This window comes from Corvus kubaryi, unplaced genomic scaffold (assembly GCF_017639235.1).
Source record: "Corvus kubaryi isolate FWS band 111438036 unplaced genomic scaffold, C.kubaryi_AGA036_p1.0 76, whole genome shotgun sequence".
Lineage (NCBI taxonomy): Eukaryota > Metazoa > Chordata > Aves > Passeriformes > Corvidae > Corvus > Corvus kubaryi.
The window spans coordinates 8,963,762-8,985,753 of record NW_024582063.1 but is presented as its reverse complement, the minus strand read 5'-3'; the positions used below and the strand labels follow the sequence as shown (position 1 = coordinate 8,985,753).

The following is a 21,992-nucleotide window of genomic DNA, read 5'->3' as shown; positions in this document are numbered from 1 at the left end:
TGACACTCTCCAGCTGAGGGGATCCAAACCAGCATCTCCTGGAAAGCAGCCCTGGCCACCAGGCAGAGAGGTGTTAGAGGGTGAATTGCTCTCAACTGCTCCTTTGAAACAGGATTGTTTCAATGATCTTGCATTGACTACACCTCATGCAGTTAAAGGAAAGCAGTAGTCGTGTGGGCACAAGCAGGGACTTAGTTGGGACAGGTGCTTAAAAAGAGAGCACTGGGCTCTTGCTGCCTTTGTAGCTTAAGCCCAGTTGAAATAAACAGGACTAGAAGCCAGTATTTTCACAAGCTCGGTGAACAGGTATGTTCCCTTGCAATAAACCCTATGAACCATGTGGACGAAACACCTCAACAGCCCTCCAGAGTGATCTGTGGGAAAGAAAGTCCCTTCCCACAGAGGGACTTTGAACTCCACGCTCCAGGAGCAATGCTGCCGCAAATGGCACCTGCACAAGCTACCTGACAGCATCAAATCATGAGCAGCTCACCAAGAATTTATTAGTCCTGAATAAGTATCTACTTCACTGAGTAATTCCCAGCAGCTGCAGAATAAGGTTTCCAGGATAACATAAGCATGGGACAAGCCAGGAGACAGTCCCCGGGAGCCTGAATAGTCTGTTCTTGTTCAGAACAAATGACAAAGGAAATGACAAGCCAAAATTTGCTTGTGGGAACAAGTTTCTACTTAGTATTAAAGCTATCTCTGGTACATCTGTAGAAATGCCTACACAGTAATTCCAGGTAGTGCAGCAGTAAAGGCAGAGCGTTTCTGTGCAGGAGAGAAAACCAGCCCAGAAAGCAGCCTAGTCAGCTGAGCTTACATTTTATAATGGCAGTTTATCAGTGATTTTGGTCTGCACTGAAGCAGCCTACACACATGCAGACTGGAGTCTCTGATCACAGCATGGCTCTTCTGGGCAATGGCACGTCAGAACCGGGTCTCAGAGCGCCCAGCCTTCCAAGCAGATGTCAGGATCCATGTGAAGATTTCTGGAAGAGGAGCTTCCCCTTTACAGTTTGTAATCCCCTTTGTTCAGAAAGTACACACAGCAAAAGCATGTGTGGATGCTGCTGCAATCTGCAAGTTTTTCTTGGCTGGGGACAGCCCAGCCTCATGAGCAAGAACCACATTGCACAGTGCACACTAACAAACAGCAAGATGTTCCGTCTCGCCCCTGAAAGCCAAGAAATTCAAACTCAGTTTGCAAATGAACCCAAGCATCCATCACTGTTGAGCTGTCTTACAAAATTCAAAGGCTATATAAAGAAAAACTACCAGACATTTCTTGATGCAATACCAATTCGCCCCAAGTTAAAAATAAGAAGTTTGGCTGTTGTGACATTTCAGTAGAAGCCTGATTAGACATGTCTTGCACAACACTGCCAATTCCTATGAAAAGTTAACTGAAGGACAAAAGGCTACTGGAATGGGGGAAAATGAAGTGTTTCATATATTCCTGCCAATGGGAAGAACAGCTAGTTGCAGGTATCAGAGGCTGTAGACTTTTTTAATAACCATTTGAAAAGCTGCTGAACATTCCAGTGTTGAGTTTAGCTCATCACAGAACTTGCATTTAAAGGGAGGTTGTCTGATACCTTCCAGTGCTGCTTGGCCAAAAGTAGCCATCAGAGATTTTTAAATTCCTAGTTTGTATGCTGCACTTGGAATCCTGATTGCTTTATCTTTTTCTTTACACAATCCATTTGGCCAGCATCTCCAGATACATTTTTCTTTTTCCACCCAGTTGCAGTTGAAACAAGGGCCATGAAACAAAGACCAACTCGCTCTAACTCAGGGCATCCATTCCCACTCACTTTAAATCCTGTGCAGGCCAACTATCCCTCAGTCTCTACATAGAAACATGCACTGTAGTGGGAATGTATTAATTTATTTATTAAGTCTTAAATCACAGTGCTTGCCCTTCTTATTTCTTATGGCATTTGTCCTACCCCAGACATTTTTGACAGGACTTCTTCAAAGAGACCCAGCTATTCCTAGCTGTTTTCTGTACTTGCCTATCATTTGCAGAGAAGAGCAGAGAATCTTCCTATTAACAGAGGAAATGGCCAAATGCTGTAATAGTTGCCATGCCAAATCTTGCAGGGCTCACCTTAGCCTAGCAACACCCAGGATCTCTGTGAAGAAACCTGTAGCGGGGATTTTTAACTCGCACCAAGCATGGGCACTCAAAATAGCAAGTGGCTGTGTGAGAAGCCGTCTCAGCCACATGTTCCACAGCTCTGCAGCTCCAGTCCCTCTCACATCCTGTCCTCTCTTACACGAGAAGCTTTGTAGCCCTGAGATTAATAACAGTTGTGAGTTCAAAGGCAGTAAATGGAACTACTTCAGTTACTCAAACCAGAATTTAACACAGATGCCTTCTGAAGTACGCTTAATGCTCAGCCACCATCTATTCCAGGATTAGGACTGACACTATTATCCGAAGCTTTGATCTTCCTTAATTGATTTAATTTACTTCATATAAAAACACACATTTATATATACAAGGACAGGAAAAATATTTACATATGATTACATATACAAAGTCTCAGTACAGATGCTCACTTTTACAAAATAAATGATGCTAAAATCTGTTTTCTTGAGAATTTTCAGTCTCTCAGACATTAGGTTGGACCTGTCTTCTTAGCACCAAACATGTCATTAATAAGGCTTCTAAAATCTCCCTCCATTTACTGTGTTAAGAACTACGTTACAGACTAGACATGAGTATTTACTGCAGGCACATGCAAGCATACGCTACCAAAAGTTATCAATGGTTAAGGCACAATGCTCAGTATAGTACTATTGTGCAATCCTCTAGGTACTAGTGAGTAAAGAAAACAAAAGTAAGCTAGCTCAAGTGAATACCATTTACCGGTAGCCTGTATTGATCTTTAAAGTTTAGTCAACACAAATGCAAACACAACCCAAGTCAAGATCCTGTCATGTGTAGAAATATTGTCCAGGAAAACCCCAGGCTGCATAATTGGATTACATGAAACGAAATATCGGACTCTAAGGTGTTGATGGTTCAATTCCTATTCAGAAGAGCACACTGCAAGTAAATACATACAATTACTAAAAATCCAAGTTTCAGCAAACATGGCTATAAATAAGCCTAGATGACCTACATTCAGGAAAGGTAGAACAGCAGGGACCAATGTCACATCTGCACACGGACTTCCTTAAAACTCCAACATTGCATCAAATCTGGTGATTTCAATATGCTGCAGTGTCAATTAATTCATTAAAATAAAAGCCACCTGCCTCAGTAATTAAGGAAGGTGAAGTGCATTAGGAGAACTAGACATCCTCCAGCCTCTTTAGAGACATGCTGAATGTAAATGAGCAGTTAGTGGTTTCCCAAAAGACTGCCCACATACGTAAAGCATGCACATCAACTCTGAGAAGCACAAGGACTCAAGCTAAAAACTGCAATTTAAGAGCAGGAAATGAGTTAAATGGCAAATACACTTGCTGGATATTGGATGCTACTGGTATGTGTAGGCTTTCATATACCATCAGTGTGACAGTAAAAATAGAAATATTTTAAAGGATCAAAGAATAATTAAGGAAGCTCCCATGCGTAGCACTGAGGGGAGATGAGTTTTAAGAAAAAAGATGGAACACATGGGACAAAAGTACAACTGAGATTCCAATGTGAAAACACAAAAGGAGAAATTCATGTGCTGAGAGTGATCCTCCTCCGCCGCAGTGGGTAGCGCCTTCTCTCTGGGGAATCTGCAGCTTTTCTTCTTTTTAGCAAAACATAAGGATTTTTACTGGAAACAGTTTCTGTTGGTGTGACTTCTCCTGGTGGTACTAAATTTTGGACATTGTTTTCCTCCTTCGCCTTGCAATCAGAAAAGACTTCTTGCCGCAGCTTGCAGAGTTCCAAGGTTGGTTGCCAAGTTAATGCAAGGGAAAAACCTTCTGCTTTTTCTATGAGTGCTGGAATAGACTGCAAAAACAAACCCAAGTATCTCAAGTTACATGGGAAAAGCAATGGTTACAAGGCATGCAATATGCTAATTAGATTCTGACAGGCACAAAAGCTTCCGTGTCTGCAGAGACGATGCTCAGGATGGTGGGTGAGGGTTGGGAATGCAGAGCTGCCACCCCAATAGTGAGGTGTCTGCACTCAGAAGCCATGCAAAGAGTATGCCAAGTTGAAGTGTTCCCTCATGACATCTCTAAGCTGAGGAAGTATCACAGGAACACCACAGCTGAGGCCTAAGCAGATACTGAAGTAATAAATGTCAAACTCCAGATGAAGTCATATAGGTCTTCAAAAGATGTTCTATTTTTCAGATGCTGCAGGTTCCAAAATCTCAGTAAGAGTATTTCCTACAGCCACAGGGTAATCTTCCTTACTACCATGTGAGGGGGAATGCTTTACAAACACAATGCTTTACCTGCTTCAAAAGTATACACGGAGGCTTTTTTTCTACCAAACTATAAGGAAGATGAGTTAGAACTCTTGTTTTGTGACATATTACCAGATCAAGAAGATAAAAACATATTCTCTTGGAGCACATAGAGGTCTCACCTGTATTGCTTTGCTGATCTGTTTGGATGCCACTTCGGTTGCCTGCTTCAGATCTGTGATGTAAGCATCTACAGACAAACACAGAGCCCAAATCAACTTCTGAAACATAACTCCCTCACTACTCACTATCAGAAATCAGAGAGAAAACCAGTGAAGTCCCTGTATAAAACCCAAACCTGCAGCACACATCCCTTTCACTGTAACACTGATGATGACAGCTGGCATGGTTTATCTTACTAGCATTATTCTTTATCACTCAAATTGCAGTAGAGGGTAGCAGTCTCAACTATAGAAAGCCCCAAAGTTCTTACCTAGAAAACACAAAGCCAGTATTTGACATAAAAGAACAGTTGTAAAGAAATGATTACACAAAAATATTTGTTTTCAAAACTTTTAAGCTCATATTACATTTGATAAAAACCACAGAGAACACACACCACTGTAGAGAACATGAGATGAAGAAAACCCATTTTAAGGAGGGCAAATAAATCATCCTATGTCTCCAACAAGTTGGCTTTTACAGTAAAGGCTACTATTTTTTTCTTCTGGCTTAACTCACCAAGCATTAACACCAAAAAGACCCAAGCATAAGTAACACGAACTGCATTAATTCTGCTGTGCTAATAAGGAAAGAAAAAACCCCAGCTTTCAGGAACACTGAAGCAGGCAGCAGGTGCAGAACACCAGGGGGAATACAGCATACATTCGACAGTAGCAGCAATATGGCAAGATCATCAATACTTTAATTCTGTATTCTGTATTCAAGAGTTAAACTCTAGGCTATTATGAAACTGGTTTGCATGTTCTCCATCCACAAAACTTAAAATGAGCAGACTAGCATGGTTCTGGGAAGTAAGGAGCGTCACCTCCACTAATACTAGTTTTCTGTAGGGTTTTACCAGAGCCTGCAGTGCACACATCCCTAAATCCTGTCAGGGTTAAATACAGCATTCTGTTTTAAGCCAATCTTATTAGTGCTGCTGTAGGTAATCAAAGTCAGTTACTGCATTCTAGCACAGGGCTACAGTGATTCCCTGCTGAAATGTAGTAGCCACCAAAAGATGGTGTTTGTTAAATTGTCCATGTGTCCAGTGCGCTGGTCAGACCTGGTTTAGGAACACATGATCCCTATATGAACATGGACCCTAAAATGCACTATCATTCAGTTTGAAGAATAAACAGTCCAGCAGCAGCCTCTTTAAACACATCACAGAGCCCTACAGATGGGCATCCTCTAAAAGAAGGGTATGCCCATAATGAAGCATTTCTACAGTAGAGTATTGGGATGAGAAGATTGGTGACCTTAGGAAATAGCAAGGAAGAAGTTAAGTAGAAATAATTATTTAGATTATTATACAGAAAGACTGACACACAGTTAAATGAAATTTGCCTGCAGGAATTCAGCTTCACATAGATGGCATTATATTCTTCAGTGTTCAAGGCTTTCCAAAACATAGGGAAATGAAACAAGGAAATGAAAGGTATTGAGTAATCTAAACATTTTTGGTTTCTAGCCACTGTACTTGCTAAACTGGGATACATAAACTTCCCAAAGACTACATAATACTAAAATTCTGCACAAACTCCATGGTATTTTTGCTACAGCTTTGCTGTTACCAAACCCAAAACCACCATACTATAGTGCAAGCTGCTACTAACTTGCAAGCAGCTCACTGACATCAGAAAAGCCTGGATTTGGACACTAGAAACCAAAAGGAACCCAGCTATGAAGCGTCACTCTGTACTGCTCCTACTAGCTGCCTTGCTGCACACAGGCTGGCACTGCTGGAAGCAATGCCTCCCATTTACAAAGAGGAAATGATGCTTAGAATGAAGTCAGATCTGCAGGGTGAGAACTGGAAGATTCAGCTCAGCTCCTCAAACTCTGAGCACCACTGCTTGTTACACCAGCTTTACATCCTGTGCAGTAATTCATAGTGAGGGTTCTCACTTTTCAAATTAGAACTGCATGCTACAGTCTGTCATTTTTCAATACTTAACAACAGGCAACACAAAACTTCCCATTTCTTACGGCCAGCCTCAATCATCTACAGCAAAATCCACCACCTTGTTCCAAGGAGTCTTTCCAAAGGCATCTTTCGAAAGCATGCAGTAAACCTACAATGTTGTTTACAGCTCTGTTCCTTCATCAACCCTTACAAGTGGCATGGGCAGGACAAAATCTGTGTCCTACTTGGCAGGCTAGGAGAGTCAACACTGCCATCACTGAGTCCTACTCAACAGCTTTCAATTCCCTGAAGGAAGTAATTGCTAAGGAAGGGAGGTTGAAGCATTTCTAGTACTCATGTAAAAGGAACACAAGAACAGACAAAGTAGAATGTCAGTGATCCATCCAGTTCCCCAGCTGGCCTCCACCAGTGATGAAGGAAAGAACTAAGGAAGCCTCCTGGGGGTAGCTGTATGACAGTTTCTCTCCAATACACACACAGAGTGGCCAGCTTCTGCCTTTAAGCACAGTGCCTAACTGCAGGCAGCACTCAGAACAAGAGAAATGGACACAGCAAAACTCAGGCAGCAACACATTCCCTTATGACAAACTTCTAGCCTTCTAGTTTATTATTTAAAGAGCCAGTAATTTTAAACAAGCTTAAAGAAAGAAAATTTCTTAAACATTTTCAGCTAGCCAGAAAGCGAGGCAGTGTTTCCTCAGTACAGCTGCCCTCCCCACAAAATCTTTACCTTGACAAGGCTGAGGTCTTATCTCTGCTGGTTTTACCACAGGCTGGTAGAGCTTCTGCATATTCAAAAGAAAAAAAAAAAGAAAGAAATAAAAATTATGGAATACCCTCTTGGTTTAATAGATATCTAATATACATATAGCAGCCAGAACAATGGAGATGGTGGTAAAATTATTTAGATCAAGAATGTATTAGAGATACAGTTTATAGATACTTAGTTACTGAAAACAGTATTCTGGTTAACACAGTTACATTCTCTGTAAACACATCCCCAGAATCTGCTTTAGTTTGCAGAAATCTAATTATTAAAGCATGAGAACTGACATCCAGGCATTTTGGAAGAAGCATTGCCACCTGCTGCACGACTGAGGAAAAAGAGCTGCTCTAGCTCCTCAGGAGCCATTCACAGAACCAGCATGCTTTCACAGAGCCACGAACTCCAACAAAGGGAGTTTAAGACAAAAAGCTAAGCAAAAGAAAAGTACTTAAACAACTACACTCTAGCCCTGCAATTACTTATGCAGAAGTAAGAACACTGCTTCACAAACTGTGAATCTTGTGACCTGACATCAGTTAACTGAGACATGAAGTAAACTAATAGTAAATGGACCCAACCCATACTCAGCTATATTGAAGGTAGAATTAGAAGCAACTAACAGGGAAGAAGGAAACAAGGCAAGGCCATGGGAACACAAGTTATATCAACTGCAGGTTAGTGTTCTCCACTTCAGGAGCTGTCCCCCAGCCTTCCTCAAGCAAAAGCAAGTAGGGGAAAGCTAATCATTCCTCGCTGTAGTTTTGTCAGAGAATTTTTTCACAGTTCACAGAACTTCTTAGCAAGTTTGCAGTAACAGCTCCAAGCAGAAAAACAAACATTGCTTGCATTAGCCTCAAGCTCTACAGAACATATTGACTGAAAACCCACAGGATGATCTATCTCTTGCTTTGGCAATTACAGCGAGATCACCACAATAAATGAGTGGTGCTCTCCAGATAAATCACATCTTCATGGCTGCTCTTTATGCCTCAGAATGCATTACAGGATTAGCTATGGCTGTGAAAGAACACAAGAAATCTTCAACCAAAAGCAGAGAAACCTTTGGTACCTTTGCAGAAGTAGCTGAGAGACGAAAAAAAGAGACCATTTACAGAGATAAAATAAGCTTTCTATATTTCTTTCATATATTTCTACATATTCTTACAGGGATAAACTAAACTTTTGCAGACAATTTTAATTAAAATAATCATCTAGTTGTGGTGGTGTAAACTTTGAAGAATCAGCAAGAGAAAAAAGGTAGCATGAGAGGTATTCTAAATAACTAATCCAAGTGGGACTTGGGTAGCAGAAAGATTAAAAGGTCTTGTTAAACCTTGGTGTTATGCAATAGTGTATTTTATTTTAGTTGATTCTGTTTGTTTGTTTTATGTACTTGATACACTGACAAAACAGAGAGGCAAAAAGGCAACATATGTTAGAGAAGACCTCAGATGTAAGACAAATGTGTACCCAAGTACTTTTCCTTACTGTAAATCATCCCTGCCTGGCTAACCTAGAGAGTTAACATTTGTCAATTTTAGTCCTCAGAAATGCAATGCAGGCTTTTACACAACTGTCTAAAAAACCCTGTCTTCTTCAGTATAGAACAGCTGAAGTTGGAAAGGACCTTTGAACACCCTCCTGAAAGTCGGGCCAGCTAAGGCAGGTTGCTCAGAGCCTCATCCAGTAAACTTCTGAGTATTTCCATGAATCTCTCCAAGGATGAAGACTCCACAGTTTCACTGGGCAAGTTATGCCAGTGTTTGACTCTGCCTCAGCCTCTTGTTTTTTGCCAAGGGAATCCTAATTAATCAGGAGATAAGCAAAAGGGAGGCCTAACATAACTTCAGGGAAGATCTCTGGCAACCAAGGACATGACTGGGTTGTTTAATGCCAGTAATTACTTTACACTGTGTGTCAAAAATCCCACAGAATTTACCGCACTGATTCACTAATCCACACTGCCTTTTTTTTCATGCTTTACTGAAAGACATTACTTGACACAATTACTAGCTCAAAAAAACTGCATAGGAAGCCACTGACATTTCTTTTAAGTCATACACTACATGATACTATCTATCTGTATGTAGTGTAGCATTTAGTACCTCAACCAGCCCTTGGGCAAGGACTTCAGGAACTCAGATGTGACAAGATAAATAGATGCCTACTGGTTTGTAAATCATGAGTCACCAGGTTGAAGCAATCTGCTCAAGTTTCTTTGTGCCACAGACCCAATTCAGGCATAGACACAATGCTTTGTAGCAACCCTTAGCTTACTGCACAACCAGTTAACGAAAAAAAGCTATTTAATTTTACTATAAAGAATCAAAAGCAACCATGGGAAGGAGCTTAAAGGTCAGCACTGTATGATTAATTTCTTCAAGTTATACATGGTCAGCAGCTGCAACGTGCAAAGGTTTTCTGAAAGTCTTAGGTTACTCACCAACATCTCTTGCTCTGCTTTCATGGTTTGGATAGCATGCACTAGGATCTTTTTAGGCCACTGTTTGCGCCTAGTTGCTGTCTCTACTATTAATTCATCAAACTGATCCTCCAGAATTTTAATGTTGGAACCTGAAAGTGACAAACACACAAAGTTACTGTGGAATTCTCAGACCTTTTTTTTTTTTTTTTTTTTTTTGAGACAAACTTATCAGGAAAAAGCAGCTTTAGATTTCAAATAAAAATGTCATGCATGATTATCAACATAAAGATAAATGTATGTCTTGAATCTCCTTGCTAAGGCTGTATAGAAACTGGAGCATAACTTGATGTTGGCCAGTTATTTTGAAGTAAATGATCTGGTGGGGACAGAGGCAGAGAACCACCCTCTGGGGGAAAAAAAATACGTATTTCCCTATGAACTCTGAATCTGTGAAGAAAGTCTTACGAAGCAATGGCTGTCTTTTGAGGTAATGTATTTTTCAACAGAAGCAAAGCAATGAAAAATGGTTTATCTCTGTGATTTACAAGCATTAAACAAACTCCAACTGTACAAACAGTAATTGGAAGCCTAACTGATTTTACCTCACACAGAGCACAAATAAGCAGTTTAACACTTAAATTCACTGTTCCCACTAGTGTGTTGAGTACAACTTGCAAGCCATGCAATGTTTCCAATCTAGCAATAAAGAATGGATTTTGAGCACCCTCTCTGGGTCACTCCATGCAGAATCAAGTGATTGCAAAACTCAGAAAGGCACAGCCAAGGTTTTAAAAGTTTGTGGGTTTGGTTTGGTTGTTTGTTTTAAGATCACCATGACATCATTTAAGTACAGACAGGAAAGACCTAAGCCACTGGTCAACATAAACATGGAAGGCACAAAATGCCAGATCTCTTAGTCACTCAAACTGGATCAGAGATAGGCACAAGTAAATCTGTATCAAATTAAAAAGCACAATACAGTCCTTATACCAGCTTTATGCCAGCTGTGGGCAGATGACAGTGTCTCAGTTTTGCATTTTGCATCATGAGCAGTGCATTTTTGACCTTGTAGTCAAAGTAGCTGTAGAACTACAACTTCTAGAACTACAACTGCAGAAACTTCACAGAATCAGATAATAGTCTGGGTTGAAAGGGGCCTTTAAAGGTGATCTCATCCAAGCCCCCTGCAATGAGCAGGTACACCTTTAACTAGATCATACTGCTCAGAGCCCACATTTGCTCAGAGCTTCCTGACCAAAAAGCAGTTCAGTGTTTTCAGTTCAACAGCTCCACAGTTAGCTCAATGTACCTGTACTTTCAGCTTTGTGTAACTGTAAAATGCATCAAGCTGCAGGCAAAGAGCACCTAATGCCAACGCACGTGAGCGAATGAACTGCACTGAAACTTTCTCTGGACACCAGATGACCAAGAATCTCCACTACTATTATTCCAAAGGCAGTAATTATAAATACATTGCTTCTATTACATATATTTATACAGCAATAATTTTCAACGCTTCGTATATTAAATAGCAGCAACACACAAGTCTCCTAGGATCTTTCGATAGAAGAGATCTTGGTCACTGCCCCCAACACTCACGCTGGAAGGGCCCTCCAGAGCCTCCTGCTCACAGCAGGGTCAACGTCCATTTCAAAACACGTTGCTCGGAACACTTCGTCCAGTTTGTTTTTGGAAGCCTCCAGTGCTGGAGACAAGCTCTCTGGGCAGTCTTTTCCAACGCTCTCTTATCCTAACAATGAGTTTTCACTTCCTCACATCCAGTCAGAACCTCCCCTTTCAGTCGGCCCCGTTTTACCTCTGGGCAAAAACAAACCAAACCAAAACAAACCCACCCAGCAGGAAACGAATGGAAACCGCCGCCTACCGCTCTGCAGCCGGGAGTCATCGGCGGCCTCCTCCCAGGGCTGCCCGTTAATGGTAACGTTCTCCCGCACCGCTGTCTCGAAGTTCTGCAGGACACGGGACAGGCTGACAATCCATTCATCCAAGAATCCACCCATCCCTCCGGCGGGAAGGGCCCCTCCCGCCTCACCGCCCTGCCCGGGGGCCACCCCGGGGCCAGCCGCCCCCTGACCCGGGTGCCAGGCGCTGCCAGCGGGGCCCACCGGGCCCTGTGCCGGCCCAGGACGTTCCCGCTCCCCGCTTACCCAGAGCGCGTCTGCCTCGGCGGCGGCCCCGCCGGGCTGTCCGTGCGCCAGGGCCCGCACGAAGGGCGCGCACAGCTCCAGCACCGCGCCCAGCCCGCGCCGCGAGCAGCAGCGCACCCGCGGGTCCCGCCGCGCCGCGCCCTCCTGCTCCTGCTCCTGCTCCTGCTCCGGCCCCGGCGGTGGCGCCGCCGCCATTTCCCGCCTGGGACGCGGGGAAAATGCCGGCCCGGAAGCGGAACCCGCGGCCGCCCGGTGCCTTCCCGCCCGGCGCGGCATGGCGGGGCCGGTGGACTGCCACTGCCACCTGGCCGCGCCCTGCTTCCAGCCGGTGAGGCGCGGCGGGCGGGAGGGAGGTCCTGGTCGCGGCCCCGGTGCTGAGGCGGTGCGTGTCTCTTGCAGGACGTGGCGGCCGTGGTGCGGGCGGCGGAGCAGGTGAGGCGGGGCTGGCCTGAGGGGAGCCTCTCGCTGCGCCCCCGCGGCCCCGCCGGTCTCAGCGGGCCGGGGCTCTCTGTGTGCCGCAGGCGGCCGTGTCGGCGCTGGTGGTGGTGTCGGAGCAGGCGGGCGAGTTCCGGAGCGTCGTGGAACTGGCGGAGAGGTGCGAGGCCGGCGGGGATCCCGGCGCCCACCCGTGTCCCGGCGCGGGGTCCGCGCCTTGGTGGCGCCTTGGGGATTGGCGAGGGATGCGCTGCCTTCCTCAGTCAGGCCGGCCCTTCTTGTCTTTAAACCTGGGCTCTCTGTGGGCTCGTGGTGTTAAACTTGGGTTCTCTTGTGGTCTTTCACACTCTCACTATCTATTCTGTGCCTAGATTCCCAGGGTTTGTCTTGCCATGCCTGGGAGTTCACCCCGTTCAAGAGGTTTCTCCAGAGGAGCAGCGCAGTGTTACTTTGAAGGTAAAGCACGGCCTCTAAAATACTGCTGGGACTTTTCAGGACAGACAACAGGATGCTCCTGATTCCCGAAAGATAGGCTGGAAATAAATCCCCATAGACCGATGGCTATAGAGTAGGTATTTGTTTATTACAGCGCTGGTGGTGAGGGGGATTTTTCCTCCTAACTCACCCACCCTTGTCAAGTGCTGTGGTATACTTACACACTAAATTTTGCTTAATGTTGCTATGTCTTTACAGCATCATCACGTATGCAGTGGAACTAATTTACATAGCATGATCTCATGGTTATTAGATAATTCTTTGCACTGCATATGCACTTCCCCCGTTTGGGGGTCTTTGATGAAGGCTTCTAAAGTCTTCTTTGCACTTGAACTTTTCAACTTTGTCTTTGGGGCATGTGCAGTTAGGATGCTCTTCAGTCCATCTGGTCTTAACCAGCCTAAATTCTTTGTTTGGTGGCTAATTGGCTTTGGCTTCCCAATTTCTCATTAGTACTACACTTACCTATTTCTGAAACTGTACACCTGGTAAGTTTCGGTTTTTTTCTTCTTTCTCTTTTTCTCTATTCTGCATATAAGCAACTAGTTAACTATATACTAGCCATTACATTGTATAAAAAGTATTCATATTAGATTATATGGGTATCAAAATTTGTGATTCAGGTTATATAAGCATCAGGTTATAGGTATAGAAGTTACGATTCAGGCTACATAAGTAAAAGCTGTGATTCAGGCTATATAAGTATAGATGGCTATGCTTCAGGTTATATTGATAAAAGGTCATGATTTGGGTTATATTGATATTAAGTTTACATAGATATCTTATAAGCCAAGCTATATAAGCACTTTGTTACTTTGACCTAAGTTATACAGACATCACTCCTGTCTGCCTGATTTACCTTCAGGTCTGCCCAGTGGCTTCTCTGTGCTCTGTAATGCAGGAGACCCAGTGGACCAAATCCCAGGCTCTCTCAGCACATCCATTTGTCCATGTTAATCCTTAAAGCAGAATTGTTCACTGGAGTCATCTGGCTGTATTACTGCAGTGAATTGGTTTTAAAAATCCCAAGTGTGCTTTGCTTACAGCAAAGAGCATATGCAGATGTCCCTTTGTTAACATGGGAACTGGAAGGCAACTGTTTGTGGCCTTATCCTGAAAATCTCAGGGAGCCGTCTGCAGCTATTTAATGTTACCAAGCTATTTATGGGCCTTGTTTTCTGCTGCTACTGTGAAAAGTTAGCTTATAAGTAGCAGTATTTAGAATAGGGGATATATATACATATAAATGTAATGAGATAGATATAGATATATATATAATGAAAGAGTTATTAAATAAAGAAGGTAGCTCCTTCAGGTTTCTAAAATCTGACTGCACAGTTCACAGTAATGGCAAGTTCTAAAGCACAGAATTTCAGAACAGTGAAGGAAACTCCAATTTAATCATAATGCTGGGTTCATAACCCTTTCCTCTTGTAAGGGCAGTAAGAGTTGCATCTTTCATTCTTGCAGGATCTGGATGCTGCACTGCCTCTTATAGAACTTTACAAAGACAAATTGGTGGGGATCGGAGAAGTGAGTAGGACTCCATACCTTGTTTAAATCTCTCCAGCAGCAGCTGTCACTGGAATTACAAAAACTGAGTCAATGCTTGTTTTTCTGTATGTGATAAGAATTGCTGTCAGCCTGAATAAGCACTGAGTCTGATTGGTAGTTGTCTTAATGTGCTTTCCCTTACAGATTTGCCTGATTCCCTCTTTTCCTTTGTTATCATTATTAGAAAATAGATGGAATTTATGCTGGTAGAGTCATAGGAAGATTACATACTTATGCTATCTCGTGTTATACCCAAAGGCAGGTCCTTCTTGCCTTCTTCTCTGACAAAGTTAGGCTAAGCTGTGATTTCAGTACACCACACTGACTTGTACAGTTTTTTTTTTTAATCCTTCATCTATCTCTATCCATCTGTTGTCTCCTGTCTTACATTTGTTTATAAATGAATTGAGGCTTTAGGATGGAGTCTGCCTCTATTTGTGTGTTGGTACCACAGGGACTTATGTCTGGTTCTACACGGGCTGCAGTAAAAGCAGGTTTTGGCAGAGCTTTGTAGCTAAATTTGTCACGTTGTACTGTATATGAAGGACTTCTCTTTGTGTAACTGTGAATGAGATTGCTTTGACAAACTTTAAATTTTGCCTGAACATGTTTAGATCAAAAAAGTATAGAATTAATGGGAGATTTTTGCTAGAGATTGGACTAAAGCTATGGGTTCAGGTCAGAAATTTTACTTATACTGAAGATCCATATTTGAGACTTAATCTGACATAGTATTCAATAGAATATAACCCCACAGAAAACCAGTTACAGACTAAAATGTTAAATACCCTTGCTAGTAGCTGTCTGCCCACAAATGCTTTCATAGTTTAAAAGCTTATGATTGAGAATGGATTTTTTTTTTGAGTTAAGCTGCAGCTGAGCTCATTTTAATTGGTATATATATTTTGAAATGCTTTGCAGTTTTGAAGGAACTTATGCCTTTATATGTCTAATTATGGTTTTGTTAAGTGTTAGGTCTGTAAAACTTTTTCCCTTCTCTTCTTGCACTGTAGGTTGGACTAGATTTCACTCCCAGATTTGCCAGCACCGATGAACAGAAGGAAGGACAAAGACAGGTTTTGATCAAGCAGATTGAGCTGGCAAGAAGACTGGATTTGCCTTTGTAGGTTTTGTTTATACTAGAAGGAGAATTTGCCAGATCTCAGTAACATGTGGAAATACTTCCCAGGGTTTATGGTTACTAAGTGCCCACAGAACTTTTCTTAGGTGGATTAAGCTGGCATTAGTGTCCTGTCAGTCTCCAGTTTGTGATTTAATTATAGAATTTTCCTTATGTTTGCAGTTCTGTACAGTCATTGTATGTGCCCTGTTCTTGCTGTGTTATTCCTATATCTTCACTGTAGCTGAAATTTTTCATATATATATCTCAGGGGGTTTTTTCTTGATAAAAGGTGTAATACGGATTAATTATTTTCATCCCAAGATACTGTTAGTTTGTGTTTGCAAAAAAAAGTATTTGGCTAAATTTCCTAATGCCGGGGCCTCTCCTTGCTGTGCAGAAATGTTCATTCCTGCTCAGCTGGAAGACCAACCATTAATCTCTTGAAGGAACAAGGTATGCTTTTAATGCATTTCCTCTGCTATGGCTTTTGCCAACAGGATTTCTCCAGTTGTGCCATGTCCTCTCATCAGTTTGTGTGTGTTAAATTCGGGAGCAATAGTGCAGAGATTCTGTGCTCATTCTGTGCGGGACCAAGGTCTCATTGGAAGCTGACACAGCCCTACTGTTCCTTGCTAATGATTTACTTTGCTTCGTTTCTCCAAGGTGCTACCAAGGTGTTGCTCCATGCCTTTGATGGGAAGCCGTCTGTAGCCATGGAAGGGGTGAAAGCTGGGTACTACTTCTCCATTCCTCCTTCCATTATAAGGAGTGAGCAGGTAACATTTTGTCCTGGTTTTGGCTGGGCTCTGCTCCTTCTCTGTGCATTGCACATTTTTACTTTGGCTGAATTTCTGCCTGGGGCTTTTGCCTCAGCTGGACTTCGGAGGGGGAATTCTGGCTAAACCAGTTCAGCTATTCCTGAGAAACAAGGGGGGGTTTTTCTCATTTGATTGTGGTTTCCGGTGAACTCTTCTTTGGAAGCTTCTGTCACTGTATTGTTTTACAGTAGGGACATGACATGTAGAGAAGGGAGTAGTTTCTCTGATAGGACTGGTTTCTGTGATAAGCTCAGGAAATGTAAGAGAGAAAAAGGCTCGATTCAAGTGGAGGATGTATGAGGGATGGATATAAATGGGGATGAGATTAGGAATTCAGGAAAGCACACTGGGGTTGAGAAGTAAAAGCAGAGATAAGGAAAAGATACACAAATATTATATGCACAAAACCCAGCAAATTAGAATTGCGTTGGCAACTAAACATGGGGTGTTTTGTGCAATATAACTGTAGGATTTAGTAAATAACAATGAATTCAGTGTTGAGATAATAGTACTTCAGATATTTAGAAAACAGGAGAACCCTAATTTGAAGGGGCTTCTTGAGCAGCTCCTGGTGGTTTTGCTTCCATTCCAAAATTGTTGATACAATGTAGACAGTGGCACCAAAGTGTTTTGACGTTGCCTTTAAATGCAGGGGATATCCTCCCTTCATGTTTTTTTCCCACAGGTTTAAGTGCATAAAGTATTTAATGGCTGTCTTATTTTCTTCAAGAAGCAGAAGCTCGTGAAACAGCTGCCTCTGGAAAACATGTGCTTGGAAACTGACTCTCCTGCTCTGGGGCCTGAAAAACAGGTAAATGATGGGAGGGAGGGACTTCTGTGCATTTGTATCCAAACCCACACCTTGTGGAGGTCAGCTGCTGGCACAGGAGAGTGAAGTAGTGTAAGCATGGATACAAGAGAGGAAAGAGGCTACAGAGGAAACATAATCCAAGAGGAATGGATACGTGTCATTTTTCTGCCACACATGCCACAATGTGACTGAAGTTGTGTCAGGAAGTACTGAATCTGAAACACTTATGATCTCTACGATCTGTAACTGGCTGGTTTGTTTGTTTTTTAGGTGAGAAATGAACCCAAAAATATTTACATTGCTGCTGAATACATTGCCAAAATTAAAGGAATTCCAGTTGGAGAAGTTATAGAAGTGACTACACAGAATGCACTAAAAGTATTCCCCAAACTTCAGCACTTTCTTCGGATATAGATTCAGAAACTGAAATATATGATGTTGCGAAAAGTATTACTTGTGGTGTAATTAATAAAAGCAACGTGCATCTTGTGTTAAAGTGGAGTTTTGCTTTTGGAAGCAAGCAGTGTTATATAGCTGGATAGGATGAAAATAGGGAACTTCTCAAAGGCCTTTGGTGTGCACCATCTCTTGAATGTGATAGACACATTGTTCATTTGCATCATGTCTCTGAACAAAAACTTTGTAAAGAAGAGGACCATAAAATTGTCAGTTTCGTTTCTCAGACTGCTTGCCAGCTGCTCCTAGTCTGGGAGATGGCTACTGTGCATTGCTTGATGTCCACTTCATTCCTTATTTCTGCTGACTGAAAGCCACAAGCTGTGGACCCAGTCATGACAAGAAAGCTCCTGTTACAGCTTGCAGAGTGCACATCCCTTTCTGAGCCATTGGAAGAACCCAGCTGGATGGACATTCTCTGTTGTGCTGACTGGACTCCGAGTGGTGTAGATACAGTTGGAAATACAATACAGTTGGAAGGAAAGAATTAACAGCCCTTCTACTCCTCTCCTTTTCCCTTTTATAAAGTGACAGTTGCTAAGACCTTGGCTATTTTGAGAAGGATTTTCTTGAAATTTTAAAATATTTTATTTTTTGAATTGCGTTCAAAGGAAAAAACCTGGGTTTGGTCTTAAGTTCAAGGACTCGCTCTCCTGACTGCTCAGTATGAGGAGATACAGGATGTGAAAGGGAGACAAGCTCAGTTTTGTCCTATCTTGGAGTGTTAGTCACTGTCCTGAAAACTGAATCTTGTGCTCCCTTACAGCACCTGTGTGGATGTGGGCTTGTGAAATGCTGATCAAAACTTGATTATAAACCAGCAATTGAATGAGGAGGGTTTTACATGACGCCCAGCTGTTCTGAGGGCCATTAAGGAAGTGGAGGTTTTCTCTCTTTATGGGCAGTTTTACAAGGTCAGTGAGGAAAATACACAGGTGTTAACTTAGTCCATGACCACCTCAGGGAGGGCAAGGGGAAAAAGCTTGCAATGTAAGTGATGCCCCATCTTAAAGTTTTGTTTTCCTCCATGTTGTCTTCCTCAGTTTCTTAAAGCCACATTGTCAGGGGGTTTTTTTGCTTGTCAGAGCTCTGTTCTGCCTTTTGACTAGAGATAGCTTACTCAGTTTAAATATGTGTTCCTAAACAGTTTTTGGCATGGAGCAAACAACCAAACTTGCATGGTTTGTCTCTATTACAACGTGTATTTAGAGCAGCAAACACCTGATGTTTGCTGAGAGTGATCCAGAGGAGTTAGAGCCCTTCCTTTTCCTGGATCTACAGGCACCGTTTCCACTAAATTGGGCAAAGGACAGGATTTGCCTCCAGATGGTGCTAGCGAACAGGTGTGTAGTAGTCGTCAGACTATTGGTGTGATTCACTTAATGATTATTAATCGTATCACTGGAGATGCTGAACACGTGATATGAGGCAGCCTTGCATGTGCTTCCTGCTGCCTGTGTGTTGGGAAGGCTCCCGGTATTGCTCAGGAATGCCATTATGTACGGATACGCTCCAGGTAAGAAGTCAGGCAGCATCCAAGTGTTTGCAGAGTTTTGACCTAATTATTTTTCCCTGTGGAATTCTTAACATTGGATGAAAACACCGGATTTGCAAAAAGGGAGGATATTAAGCAGTCTCCTCAAAATCCCTGTCTCTGCAGGGGGGTGGCATTGCTGTGGTTCAGCTTTAGCCTCGTGGTAGGATGGTTCCTGAGCGTTTGAATCCCTTTTGCTGCTGCAGAAGCCTGTAGACACACATCCTGCAACTCCCCTGTGGACAGGCACTGTTGAGGGTGGGCAGCCCCTCGTGGGCCGTGGGGGCTCTAGGACAGCCCATGTCCCAGTTCCCTGCAGCAGCAGGCCTGGAGCTGCTTGTGGTGCTGCAGCAGGGTGGTTGAGGCTGGCGAAGAAGCACGGAGTTGCTTCCCCCTGGGCCAGGGAGAGCTGCCATTGCAGCAGCCATGGGCAGGGCGAGTCTGGCAGGGGGCCCATGGCAAAACAAACCAGCTTTGTCCTCTCCCTAGACCTGCGGCGCCGGAGCTAAGTCATGGAGTAGGTGACCTGGAGTTCCAGAAAAGGAAAATGCAGTGTCATTCCCACCCTGCCTTGGCATCCCTGACACATTACAAGGGTCAGAAGCAGCACCCTTTTCCCAGAGCTGCTGGTTTGGCTGCGCCCCAGTCCCTGCAGTCAGTGCTGGGGGCGGGCAGCAGGCACTGGAAATAAAGTTGTTGCTCTGCACAAGAAACGCAACTTTTTAAGGTGCTCACTTAGGACTGGTGATAGTGTTGTGCCGTGAGGAGGAAGTCTGGTTTCTGAACAGGAAAACTATGCTGATCCTCAGCAGTCATTCTGTAACTTTACCTCAAAAGGGGAATTTAACAGAGAGCTTGGATTTCTGCCTGCATTGCCAGGCTAACACCTGGCGTAGAGGGGCTGGGGAAGGCAGGATGGCTTTGGGGGGGCTGTGTGGCTGCACAGTGTGAAGCTCTCCATCCCCACAAAGGCTGGCCTTAGCAACATCAGCGTGTGTGCTGAACCCTGTTGCAGCCTCTCAGGTGTCTGGAAAAACCATGCCTTCCCCTAGGCAGCACAGGACACTGAAGTGGCCAGGGATGTACTGGAGGAAGGACACAGTGCAAATTTAGCTTTTGGGAAAGTTAGTGGCATCCCAAGTTTTCTTTTCAGCCACGCCATCAATTTTGGGGGGTCACATAGAGCCCAGGTGACCTCCGTCTCAGAGAGAGGAACGGCACAGATTGCAGCAGTGTGGAAAGAGGTAGGTCCCAAGCTCCATCTGATACCTTCAGCCACCAGCTTTCCTTGGGATGCTACAAACAGCAGATCTGGTTGCACTTTGCAGGACTCCCCATGTCGCTTTACCTTGCAGGATGTACAAAGGGGACAAAAAAGCCAAGAAAGGGCTCAATCTGTGCTCACTTAAACAGTCTTTGGGGGGCTGCAGCTGGATCACCCTCCCTGGGTCTTTCTTCTGAAATTTGTTTTTAGCCATAGATTAACAGGGCCTGAATCTCCTGAACTCTGGGACAAAGTGCTCTGAGTTTTTCCAGACTCTGACATGGGAGCAAGTGAGGAGATGGTGATGAGGTCAAGGGGGTGAAATGCTGTTTATTCCTGATGTTTATCATGATAAGAGTTTAGGCAAATTGACTAAAGGCTTTTACTGGAGGTGCTTCCAACAGACTCCTATGCAATGCATAGATAGGCTCTTTAAAGGCCAAAGCAAATAAATAATTGCCTGGAAATGCAACTTTCATCACTTATGAAGTTCTGCTTTTGTTTGTTTTTTCATTAAGGCAGACTGGGGTTCGATCTTCTGTTCCCATTATGGAGCAGGAAAGTGGATTTGAGAAAGTCACTGGCTTAGCATAAAGCTTTATTGTTCTCCTTGCTTTCTATATGCGGTACAAAGATACCACTGAGATCAAAGAAAGGATATGAATTGCCATAGCACCCAGTTGTCTCAACATTTTCCTCTTCAGCAGGTGGTTATCCATCTGTTCATTTTCCCTACTGGGGCTGGCTTTTTTATCAGTGTGAATCTCTTGGGGCATGGACGTAACCCTCAGTGCACTGCCTGATGGCCCCACCATGCAGTGAGGGCCAAGTGCCTTCTCCACCGGCTGCCGAGTTTTTGAGCTACTGTGAATGACAAAACAATGAGAAACCCTAGCGAGGATCATGGTCCTGATGAACCCTGGGGCAGGAGCTGATACCCATGTCCCCAAATGCTTGGTGCTGTGCTCGGAGAGATGCTGCTTGGCTGAAGCACAGGACATCAGAGCCACTACCCTGCTCAGGTCTGCTGTTGAGAACGGGGGTGTGGTTGCCCTGAGGAAGCAGAAAGGACGAGGCACTGGAGCACCTCTGAGGCATGGCACTGAGGACAAAGAGTCTGGAGAAGCGTATCTGATGTCCTACCAAAGTGGCAGGATCAAAAGATACGGATTTTGTCTGCAGCGTCTGGGTGAGGTAATACGGCTTGTAGCCTGCCTGCGAGGGCAGGCACGGCGGCTGTGACTGCGTCCAGGTGAGCCCAGCCTGCCACGGCCGAGCACGGGCTGTGCTGTGGTTGGGCAAACCTTCAGCTGCCCACTACAAGGGCGAGTACCGCTGCCTGAATGAGCACGAAGCAGCACCGACATGTGGGGAAGCAGGGCCACATCCCCCTGTTTTGGAAGTGCAGGGGGTGAGACATGGAAAAGTGACGGTGTCGGCAGTGTGGCCGAGCCCCTGATAGCCCAGATACCACCGGGCAGGCGGGCTGGGCGAGCACACAGGCTGTGCCTGGCTGCCTGTTAAAGCCTGCCTGCAGTGCAGGGAGAGCTGTATGTGCTCCCCACCCTGCTCAGTCCTTCTCGACCGAGCCCGTCGTGCTGAGGAGCAGCAGAGCCCT

At 44.0% G+C, this 21,992-nt stretch overlaps 3 protein-coding genes across 5 annotated transcripts in view; 2 read left to right on the top strand and 1 right to left on the bottom strand.

The window, feature by feature from the left end:
* Positions 1-2,453: 2,453 nt before the first annotated feature.
* Positions 2,454-12,175, bottom strand: NSL1 (NSL1 component of MIS12 kinetochore complex). Its single transcript, XM_042051791.1, has 6 exons — positions 11,885-12,175; positions 11,602-11,686; positions 9,735-9,865; positions 7,256-7,310; positions 4,556-4,623; positions 2,454-3,967 (listed from the first exon to the last, which is right to left on the bottom strand). The coding sequence occupies exons 1-6, from the start codon at positions 12,158-12,160 to the stop codon at positions 3,689-3,691; spliced, it is 894 nt and encodes a 297-aa protein (XP_041907725.1). The 5' UTR covers positions 12,161-12,175; the 3' UTR covers positions 2,454-3,688.
* VASH2 (vasohibin 2) overlaps positions 12,129-21,992 on the top strand; it is a 51,299-nt gene continuing 41,435 nt past the window's right edge. Inside the window, exon 1 of the mRNA XM_042051796.1 lies at positions 12,129-12,158. The gene's annotated coding sequence lies outside the window, so the exon portion shown is untranslated. The remainder of the gene's footprint in view (positions 12,159-21,992) is intronic.
* On the top strand, positions 12,131-17,616 carry TATDN3 (TatD DNase domain containing 3). 3 transcript variants are annotated; one of them, XM_042051793.1, is made up of 10 exons: positions 12,131-12,212; positions 12,284-12,316; positions 12,406-12,479; positions 12,691-12,775; positions 14,285-14,347; positions 15,382-15,491; positions 15,889-15,944; positions 16,155-16,267; positions 17,043-17,120; positions 17,391-17,616. In XM_042051793.1, exons 1-10 carry the CDS (start codon positions 12,159-12,161, stop codon positions 17,532-17,534), a joined length of 810 nt encoding a protein of 269 aa, XP_041907727.1. In that variant the 5' UTR covers positions 12,131-12,158; the 3' UTR covers positions 17,535-17,616. The 3 variants fall into 3 exon arrangements, with proteins under 3 accessions (XP_041907727.1, XP_041907726.1, XP_041907728.1); XM_042051792.1 differs by having other exon boundaries at positions 17,040-17,120; XM_042051794.1 differs by lacking the exon at positions 14,285-14,347 and having other exon boundaries at positions 17,040-17,120.